The sequence below is a fragment of the Podarcis muralis genome, chromosome 12 (assembly GCF_964188315.1).
Source record: "Podarcis muralis chromosome 12, rPodMur119.hap1.1, whole genome shotgun sequence".
Taxonomy (NCBI): domain Eukaryota; kingdom Metazoa; phylum Chordata; class Lepidosauria; order Squamata; family Lacertidae; genus Podarcis; species Podarcis muralis.
In genome coordinates, this window is record NC_135666.1 from 27,826,645 (window position 1) to 27,837,702 (window position 11,058).

The 11,058-nt window shown below is 40.6% G+C and overlaps 1 protein-coding gene across 6 annotated transcripts in view; it reads left to right on the plus strand.

Annotated features, from left to right (window-relative positions):
* ANKIB1 (ankyrin repeat and IBR domain containing 1) overlaps positions 1-11,058 on the plus strand; it is a 55,141-nt gene that overhangs the window by 40,163 nt on the left and 3,920 nt on the right. For 3 of the 6 annotated variants that reach the window (XM_028750758.2, XM_028750757.2, XM_028750759.2), the window contains exons 13-19: positions 1,294-1,380; positions 1,473-1,539; positions 3,096-3,241; positions 5,986-6,164; positions 6,856-6,907; positions 10,524-10,635; positions 10,875-11,008. In XM_028750758.2, coding sequence (XP_028606591.2) covers positions 1,294-1,380; positions 1,473-1,539; positions 3,096-3,241; positions 5,986-6,164; positions 6,856-6,907; positions 10,524-10,635; positions 10,875-11,008 — 777 coding nt within the window. The remainder of the gene's footprint in view (positions 1-1,293; positions 1,381-1,472; positions 1,540-3,095; positions 3,242-5,985; positions 6,165-6,855; positions 6,908-10,523; positions 10,636-10,874; positions 11,009-11,058) is intronic. The other 3 variants (XM_028750760.2, XM_028750761.2, XM_028750762.2) reach the window with 2 other exon arrangements.

Sequence of the window (11,058 nt, forward strand, 5' to 3'; positions counted from 1 at the left end):
TCAATCAATCAGTAGCTGAACTAGGTTCCACACAGTCACAAAAGCAAAACAAAAAAGCTGCAAAAACAAAAATGCAAAATAAATAGCAAAAAACGACAGACCTCGGCGTAACACTCAAAACGGAAGTGTGGCACTCAAAAAGGAAGCATAACACTCAAAATGGAGCACGTTCAGCTTCTGAAAAAAGTTCGCAAACCAGAACACTTACTTCCAGGTTTGTAGTTTTTGGGTTCCAAGTTGTTTGAGTACCAAGGTATTTGAGAACCAAGGTTCCACTGTACATAGGATTGGTACCTGTTTTCTAAAGTAGAGCACAAGGTCCTATCAACCATCAATGGTTTCGTTATATAGTAAAATTCATGTTAAATTGCTGTTTTAGGGGTTGTTTTTAAAAGTCTGGAACGGATTAAACCATTTTACTTTCTATGGGAAAGCACACTTTGGTTTTGGAACGCTTTGGTTTTGGAATGGACTTCCGGAATGGGTTAAGTTTGAGAACCAAGGTACCACTGTACAGGAAATGCCTAAGAAACTTCCTAAAGTTTGGAACCCTTTGGGGTTTGTTTTTTAAATGTTTAGGTCTGCTTCACACTTTCTGGCTCCCATCCCATTATGGCCTTGGTAGCATAAGGATTTGTAGTTCAACATGCAAAGCCAGCAAATATATCTACCATTGCCTTGCTACAGAGCTGCGTACATGGCCACTGCAATTTCCCTGGTTAGGGAACCATCTTTTAGAGCCACTGTGATGCATATGGCAGTGGTCCTTTATACAACTCCCACGTGGAGCCACCAGTGTATGTACTTGATGCCCCTGTACAGGTGTGACCTAGCTGCAAGGCTGCTGGTAGCTCAACAGGCTCCCAAGAGCTTGATGTACTTCAAGAAAGCAGCATCTTCACCTCACCAATACCTTGCATGCCCCTGCTGTGAAACTTCTGAGGGCTGCCTCAGAATGGCAGAAGGAGGGGTGCACAAGGGAAAGCAGCGGAAATTGGCTGGGTGGAATGTTACCCACCAAAGGATACAACGTAAGGCAGGAAAAAACTGGCTTAGGAGTTTGACTTAATAACGCCAAAGTGCAGTTTGACTTGTGAGATGTGTTAAGGTATATTTCCAGCTGGCTGATTTGTTCATACAGTATGCATCACTATGCTGCTTGTGAATAAAGCTCTATTATTCACATTTTAAATGGTTGATTGCCCATTTCCCTTTGCTCATAAATGTTACATTAAGATAAAACTAGCAAGTCGTTAATTTTTTTTATCTTTCTTTCCCGTAATTATTTTCTAGGCTGAAAAGAAACACAAACGATTTCAAGAACTTGATAGATTTATGCACTATTACACAAGGTTTAAGAACCATGAGCTCAGTTACCAAGTACGGTTGGAAATAGTTCTATAAAATTATTTTCCAGCTTTATTAGTTCAAAACAGTGTTTTTCACTTTTTAAAATTTTATCTTACTTTTAGTTAGAACAGCGCCTTCTAAAAACAGCCAAAGAAAAGATGGAACAACTGAGTAGAGCTCTTAGTGGACGTAAGTGTGCTGAGTTTATGTGATACATTCGGGTGCTCAGAATAATGTGTGTACACCAAAGCCTTTCAAAATCCAATTTATTTCTGGCCACTGCTTTTGTCCTTATCAAACTGAGCATTTGTGTGGCTTGATTTACTTTGATTAATGGGTGAACGAACAATATATTGCAGTATATGACATGTGCTTTATGTCTTCTAATCTAAATAAAGATATATTTTCTGCAATACCAGCTAGTATCTTCCCCAATCTACTTGTCATGCTGTTCCTCTCTGATACCAATCTGTTGCTTCCTTTTCTTCATTTATCTGTGCTGATGCTGAAAAGCAACAAGAAACTTTAGTTTCATGTAGGATCTCTTCTCTTGGGGGAGTTAGTTCCTACCCAGCTTTTCCATCCTTGGCTATTCAGATCTGTCTCTTCTCTTGCACATGTTCTGATTTTAGTAGATGGTGTTCTATATGACATGGTTTTTCTCCTGTGAGTATAAGATGTCCTCACATGGGACTGCAACTGCCCCTAGCAACTGAAAGCAGGAACACGAGACGCTTCTGCATCTTACCCAGGGATCAGCAACCTTTTTCAGCTGTGGGCCGCTCCACCGTCCCTCAGACCATGTGGTGGGCCAGACTATATTTTGGGGGGGTGGGTGGGTGGACGAATTCCTATGCCCCACAAATAACCCAGAGATGCATTTTAAGTAAAAGGACACATTCTACTCATGTAAAAACACGCTGCTTCCTGGACCGTCCTTGAGCCAGCTTGAGAAGGCGATTGGGCCGCATCCGGCCCCCAGGCCTTAGGTTGCCTACCCCTGATCTTACTTGATCTGAAGCCCTAAGTTCCTTCCTGCATTTGCTTGAAGTGGTCTTTAGAGTGCACTGTCCATCTTCTCTGTGTGCTCATGCTTGTATTTTGTAATTTCAGTGGGACTTCAATGTGAATTTCTTTTAATTTGGACTAATGTGACTATAGGGGACGCGGGTGGCGCTGTGGGTAAAACCTCAGTGCCTAGGACTTGCCGATCACATGGTCGGCGGTTCGAATCCCCACGGCGGGATGCGCTCCCGTCGTTCGGTCCCAGCGCCTGCCAACCTAGCAGTTCGAAAGCACCCCCGGGTGCAAGTAGATAAATAGGGACCGCTTACCAGTGGGAAGGTAAACGGCGTTCCGTGTGCTGCACTGGCTCGCCAGATGCAGCTTGTCACGCTGGCCACGTGACCCAGAAGTGTCTGCGGACAGCGCTGGCTCCCGGCCTATAGAGTGAGATGAGCGCACAACCCTAGAGTCTGGCAAGACTGGCCCGTACCGGCAGGGGTACCTTTACCTTTACCTTTAATGTGACTATGCCGTCTTGTGAATGCAGAAATCTGAATGCAGTCAAACAATGGACATAGAGCTTTTTCTGTTGAAAGCTAGATTAGGATTTGAAAAACAATTTTGATTTTGCACAAAACATTATACTCTGTTTAGAATAAGTTCTGCTGTTGCTGAAATAGTCATCACATCAGCAAATGGGAAACAAAATACTCTTTGCAATGCCTGGATTTCTCTTGCAGCTGAAGGAGGTTGTCCAGATACCACATTCATTGAAGATGCAGTACAAGAACTCCTCAAAACTCGTCGCATCCTGAAGTGTTCTTACCCATATGGATTCTTTCTAGAGCCAAAAAGCACAAAAAAAGAAATATTCGAACTTATGCAGGTAAAGGAGGCCCTTGTGTTAGTGGCTTCTGTGATTAATTTTTTACAGCTGACTAGTATATATTGAATTGATATTTTCTAGTAATTCTTACTTGCTTCTCAGTAACTTCCTCTAGATTTGCATTCTTAAGAGCACAACTCAAAAGATTAAGCAGATATGTACCGTATCCTATTGGCTTCAATGAAGAAGTGTTAGGGTGAAATACTATGCATACTTACCTGGGAGTAAGTTTTATTGAACTTACTTGGGTTTCCTTTTGAGTGGGTATGTATAGTTGTACTATTAATTCTCCCATGGAAATCAAGGATCCTTAAAAGTGCCTTTAGAGTGTCATATTGTTGTTTTCCATTTTAGAAGTCGTAAGACTGTGTACCAATGAACAACAAAACATTTGGTCTTAGTGTAATGTGTGCTAAAAATGTCCTGCTCTAATTCCTCTCATTCTTCTGAGCAAAGATGGCATAGATAGGATGTCTGGCAGGCATTAAAATTTTATGGAACCCTTCTGGAAGTCCAGCTCCCCCCCCCCCTTCTCTCTCTCTCTCTCTCTCTCTCTCTGTGTGTGTGTGTGTGTGTGTGTGTGTGTGTGTGTGTGATCATGATCTTACCACTCTGGGAAGAAAGCCAGAGGTCCATTCTGACTTGTTGGCTTAGGGCACCTAGAGCAGATGCTGCAAAACTCAAAAGCTTCTTCCCAATTTACTTTCAGGTTTGCTCCACTTGATAAGGAGCTACTTCAGTGATCTTTTCCCCCCAAAACAACCCACTTTAGTGTATTTTCAGGGTGGTGACCAGGGCAGCCTTCTCCTTTACAAAGCTCTTAAAAAATTGAGGCTCCCTTTGGGCAGTGCACATTACTGCAGTTGCGTACTCTGTGAATGCAGCTGTCACTTGAGGTCCACTTAGTGGTTGAAGGCAAAATTGCTGCTCAAAAGAGAAGGGCCCTTCACAGGGGCCACCCTGTTTTTTATTTTGCCTTCACCAAATCCTGTTTTTTATTTTGCCTTCACCAAATTGCTTCCCGTTCTACCCTTTGCCACTCTGTATTTGGTTCAGGCTTTTAGTTTAGCTCTTATTAATAATTTCTTTGTGTGCCTGTCCTGTTCAAAAATAGTTTTACATTCCCCCCCTACACTCTCCCAGCCTCAGCTGCAGAGGGAAAAACTACCGTATTTTTTGCTCTATAACACGCACCAGACCATAACACGCACATAATTTTTAGAGGAGGAAAACAAGAAAAAAAATATTCTAAACGAAATAGTGGATATATGATTTTTGTGGTTCATGCTGTGGCCACAGACATGTGATCTGACAGTGAGTTTGGAGTAGCCCAATGCAAAAATCCTGAGGATCCATGTGGATCCATGCTTTGTAACCACGGAGGAGGGAAGGAAGGGGAACCATGGATCCTCTGCTCACGACTGCAGCAGATCCCCCCCGCCACCCGCAGGCATTCGCTCCATAACACGCACAGACATTTCCCCTTACTTTCTAGGAGGAAAAAAGCGAGTGTTATGGTGCAAAAAATACGGTACTTTTTCTCCTTGCCCTCATGATAGGGCAGAACTACTTCAAAGCATCCCAGTCTACCCAAGTGGGACCCTGTCGTCTCTGATCTTATTCTGGATGAGGATGAACGGAGAGGGGAATGTGAGGTGGAGGAACCTGACTATTATAATCTCTTTCAGTACTTTCACTATCTGCTCCTCCTGTGTAAATTGGTGGTGGCTCTGGATCTGATGCCCACCCCTTCAACTTCCAGGGCAGCTGCTTTATGTCTGAACTTTTTGCCCAAGACCAGAGTGGTAAAATTAACTGTGTTAATTAACACTGTAACTGAGTTGGATACACAAAGGCATGTGGCCAATGCCAACAAGTATGATGTGTCGAAGCCTTCAGTCATGGCTTGGGCTGCCTGAGTCTGCTTTCTGCATTCATGGTACAGTTTGCCTGAGCTTTTTAGTCATTACTGTTATTTTTTATTTAGAAGTTGGTATTATTGCTTGTTAGTTACTGTTGGCTGTCACTCTCCTCTGTTCTGTTTCTACTTCCTTGGCTTGTCATAATAGAAAATTGAAGTTTTGAAGATTCTCTTTTGAGAAGTAATTCTGCCTTTGACCACTAGGTGGTGGTCAAGTCCCACTTGGGGTCCACCACTCTGCATGCATAGAAATCCTGTTTCCAGGCAAGAACCCAAATGGTCTTTTCTGCCACCCTGTTAGAGTTAGCCACCTGTATGCAATTCTCTCCCAAAATTGGTTCAGCTTAGGCAAGTCCCACTGTTTCCTGGCTTACTCCTGCAGGCCAGCCAGAGAACAGAACATTGGGCATTTACCATTAATGTTCCTTCCAGGGGTTATACAGGAGGAAGCCAGTTCCATCACTGACTCAGGTAGGTGAGTGGGTCATCTTTCATTCACTTAAAACTCACCAGTCCTTACATCCTTGTATTCCAGCCATGCTCCCTAAGGAGGGAATTTTATTTTTCTTCAAACTTTTTCTTTCAGGCTGAACATGTTATGCTCCAAGTCCAGCTTGGTTATGAGCAGAACTAGGGTAGAGCCTCAGGAATCAGAATAACCAAAACTATGCAATGTGATCCACCCTGTACTAGGCACCATTAACCCACTTTTCCCTGGTTTGTTCTTTCTTGTCCCCATGGAAATAACATGCGCAGCAAGTATCCAGAGTTATGGTTTCTTGTCCTGTAAAGAATTTACATGAGTATTTATTTTCTGATATAGACAGATCTTGAGATGGTCACTGAGGATCTTGCTCAGAAAGTGAACAGGCCTTACCTTCGTACTCCGCGTCATAAAATTATCCGTGCAGCCTGCCTTGTACAGCAGAAGAGGCAAGAGTTCTTGGCCTCTGTGGCCCGAGGAGTTGCTCCTGCAGATTCCCCAGAAGCTCCAAGGCGCAGGTAACCTAATAATAACAAAGATCTGTATGGCCAAAGAGGTTCACCTGACAGCCACTCGGCTTGGTAAGCCTGCCTTGAAAACTCCTCTGCTTAGCCTTCAAGTTGTAGTGCAGGTAGTCCTGGTAGGTCTGCTTTGCGGAATTCATTTTTTAAAATCTATTATTGATGCTTCACCACTTCCCACCTAACAGTTTTAAAGGGGCAGCGTTGGGGGGGTGTTGGGGACACAGACATGTGCTTGTGGCCAGAATTGTAACAAGGGAAAGATTTATACATCTGCTAGCTGGACTGAGGTGTGTATGTGCAGTGCTGCTCCTCTGAAATAAAATGCAGGAATAACTTTTTTAAAACACCTCAGCTTACTCTTGTAAGCTTCTGGCTGGCAAAAGTTTTTTTCTTGACTGCTGAACTTTTTACATGGATATAGTAGCATTGTCGGTAACAAGGACTAGCAAGTTCCCCGTGGCGTTTGAGAAAGGATGCTCCAACTGCACTGCACAAAAGGAGGCGGTTTTGAGGGAAGGACACAAATGTTAACACCATTGCCCTTGAAGTAAAATTCCAGAAAGGTTGCACAGGACAGCCCTTGAAGCTGATCAAATGAACACATTCATTTTTGTACTCATTTTGTTGGAGGGGGGTGTTCACAATTTATTCTAGTCTTCTTTAACAAATTCTGTTTAATTTATAGCTTTGCTGGTGGAACATGGGATTGGGAATATTTAGGATTTGCATCCCCCGAGGTAATTTTTTGTCACTTTTAATTAAAATGTGTATTATTATGGAAATTAAGATGGAATTTCACTTTGCATGATTAGCTTCCTGATGTTGTTGCAAACTGCACCAAGGTTTACAAGGTCTGGATGAGCTTTCTATTTTTGCTGCTTTACAATAGAAGGAAATATATTTAATTTTATATCTCATGGTAGATATACAAGGTGGCTTACAACATGGCACCCTAATCCTCTAGCTCTGCTTCAGCTGTGTCAACTGTCTCAGCTAAAGTAGCATTCTATCTACGCCTGTTTGATATGGGAGAGGCATCTTGCTCCATGCTCCTGGTATGCCCCACAGAGGACCTTAAGGTCCATGAACATAGTTTAGAGGTCCCAGGCCCTAAGGAAGTTAGATTATTCTCCACCAGGGCCAGGGCCTTCAGTGATGGCTCCAACCTGGTGGAATGCTGTGTCATGAGAGCACGGCCCTGCAGGATTTAACCTTCTTCCACAGGGCCTGTAAGACAGAGCTATTCCGCCTGGCTTTCAACTTGAACTTAGCCTGATCTTTTATTCCCCTTCCTTCCCCCTCCCCTTTTTATGAAGATTATCCGCTCTGGGATCCCACAGCTAATTCTCCCCTGGTCTCCATGCTGGCCCAAATAGGTCTAATTTAGCCTGCTAGCCCACGTGATCATCTAATGTTTACTGGATGGATTTTCCCCCTAAATTGATTTTTCAATTCTGAATTTATTGTTATTCACGTTTTATACCATATTTTATGCTATTTTTGTTGCATCAATTAAGTGTTTTAAATTTGTCGTTAGCTGCCCTGGGCCCGGTTTTTGAACCGGGAAGGGTGGGGTATAAATAAAATTATTATTATTATTATTATTATTATTATTATTATTATTATTATTATTATTATTCCTCCTCCTAAGGGAAGGTCCTACACTCCTCCTCCTCATTGCCAAGGGACTAAACCATGAATAAAGTTTCTATGGGCCTAGAGGATCCATGCCAGTTCTGTAACACGAAATACCTTTCTGTTCCTCATTCTGAGTTGGCTCTTTAATCAAGGCCAGCGATCAGTAAAGATCTATATTAGTCTGGTGCTGGCACACTGTTTTTAATTTCCCTCCCTTTTTCATTCCTCCCACCTGTATGTATTTAAGCATTTTCCATTTCAGGGAAATGCAAATGTATGTGAGTGCAGGCTTGTACTAGTAGTGAGACACAGGCATCTAACCAGAGATGTATATCTCTTTAAACTTTATACAAAATTTGTCATCAGCTGCAAAACACGCCAGGAAAAAATAAGTATACTACTTAAAACCACACCAGATTGATCTGAATAGGTTAATTTTACATTTTGTTCCTTTTGCAGCCTCTGTTCCTGCCTCAAGTATGAAAATCCCTGAGTTAGATAGGTTTTCTACACCTAGTGTGTGATGTTTGGGGTTTTTTGTAAGATCCACACATTTCTGCATATTTCCTTTTCTATTGTTGCTGAACAGCAGTATGCTTGTAAGAATATAGCTTGCTTCTTATAGGCAAATGAACTTGCTTGCTTTTCCCAGTTCTTCCTATAATACTTGGTTCCCAATAATTCCCAATAATAATTATAAAAATGACCCCTAAAAATCCTAGCCCCATTGAATTCAATAGGACTTCTTTTTTATCAAATATGTCTTTATTTCATTTTGTTACATAAGTAGAGAAAGCAGATACAAACCTGAAAAAGGACAGATAGAACAAGAAAAATTATAAAAGGGAATAAATAAAAGAGAAAATTAAATGAGCTACAAATACCTAGCACCCACACACCTTATTGGAGAAAACACCTGCAAACTAAAATTGTAAAATGTCATACAAGTATTATATGAGATATACCAAGAACCATGGGCAATCGCTGTCCTGTCCTGTCTCAAAAAATGTAGTTTGGAAAGTCTTTTCCACAGTAACAGTACACCGAGGTGACATTCTTACGGAGGTTTCTAGTGAACATTGGAAAACGCTCTCTTGCTTTATTTGGCATTAAAAACTCTAACATGTTGTGCTTAGCTTCAATCTCATCTGCCATTCTGTTGTTCATTCAAAAAAAATGTAGCAATGCTTTTATCCCAAACAATCATGCCCTCAGTAAATGAAACTCAGTCTGTTTCTTGTTAATGCCTGTTGGTTTTCAACAAGAATCTCCCAGTTCTGCAAAGAGGAACTTAGTTCAGCAAGCCACACAAGACAAACTGTTTTTTAATATTACCGGGGGGGACATGGCAGGAACGCATGCTTAAATAAAGTTATACATTCTGTTTAGCCATGATTCTTAACAATTGATTTTCTTGGATAATTTAATGAAACATATTTCAGCAAAGTGTGATTCTTGATAGATGCTTTGCAGATACTTTGAGCAGCTGTGAGAAAGCTACATGTTGATAGAGAAAAGTAAATCTTTGAATTGGTGCAAAGCTATACTCTTGGAATTCTTTTTGAAAATAAATTCACCAGGCACAGGATTATTGCATATTAGACTACTTTACTGTGCAAAAATTAGCTAATGTAAATAGACTTGGCCTTCTTTTTTTAAGGCAATGTTTTGGCTGATGTATAAAACTCATATATCAGTGTTCAAACTGTATGCAAATAGCTTTTCAGAATTTCTGAAAACCTAACAGTTCAGCCCCACAGAAGTAAGTCCTATTGAATTCAGAAGGGCTTACTTTCAGGTAAATGGGGATAGACTTGCAGCCTAAATATACTAACATTTAAGTCCATTGCTGCATTAATCCTAGTTATGCAGTCTTTATTGATTGATTGATTGATTGATTGATTGATTGATTGATTGATTGAATCAGGTTCAAGACTTGGCTTTAAAATTAGCCTTGATTGCTCCATTCCTGAAGCTTGCGAGAAACTTCCTTCTTTGTTTTCCTATTACAAAGTTGTAGTATTTGATATCTGAAAGCACTGATATTGCCACAAACCTTTTTGCCCATAACGGAAACAATTTTTTATTTATCCAGCTTGTTATATCAAAGCAGTGATAACCAATAGAGAACATGAGCATCTGATTAACACATAATTCCCTGTACTGTACTTTTTACTGTACTTTATTGATAAGCACCCTTTTCCATTACCTAAATCTTGTTTTCTATACTAGCCTCTTATACCCACGCCTAACTTTATAAAACACCCCAAGTGCATCCTTAACATTTTAAGCATTGCTGAAATGGATGCAGATAAGCCAGTGTTTTTGCCTGAGTATGAGCCAATTGTAAAATTCATCAATATAATACACAAACTTTTGGGGAAAAGCAATTAAACAGTAAGTATAAAAATGCATAATTAAATATTTTATATAAGATAAATATGCCTTGGTATTCTTGCAGTAAGATTTGCAAGCAGTTCAGCAGCAGCTTTATATAGTCTTGTTAGTTTAATTTAGTAGTTTGTGTAATCTGTCCAATTTTTCTTTTGAAAAAGCTTGCATGGTATAGGCTGCTATTTACTTTTATGAAAACAAGTGATTTTATAATGCATAAAATCACAGGCACTCTTTTTTTTTTCTTTAAATGTGCTGTTTGTTATGCCCAAAACTATTATTGCATGCTCCCCTGTATTTTGTAACGTTTGGTTTATGCAGGAATATGCTGAATTTCAGTATCGGAGGAGGCACAGACAGCGTCGACGTGGAGACATGCACAGCCTGCTTAGTAATGCTCCAGATCCCGATGACCCCAGTGAAAGCACATTAGGTGAGACTTGTATAGAAGGTCTCTTTACTTTTTTGCTAACGATATTCCTTCTTTTTAAAGAGGAATTCTGTATAATTATAGATTGTAGTTTATTTTCAGTGAAGCGATTTGTTAGTGTTTGATTAGCAAGCCTTAAATGCCAAAATAAATCATGTGTAGCCTAACTGAATGTGGTTTGGAGTATCTGGTGACGAGGTTTCTCAGTAAAATTAAGGGATAAACTTTCTTTTCTTGAACAGATACTCAAGAACCAGGTAGTAACAGAAGACATGGTAATTCCATGGTGAGTTCAGCTTCCATGAGTATTCTTCACAGCTCTTCTCTTCATGACTATACTCCTGTTAGTCACTCTGAAAACCAAGATTCTCTGCAGGTATATTCCTTTGTGCCTTTCCCTTTTCTTTTCTTTTCTTTTCTTTCCTT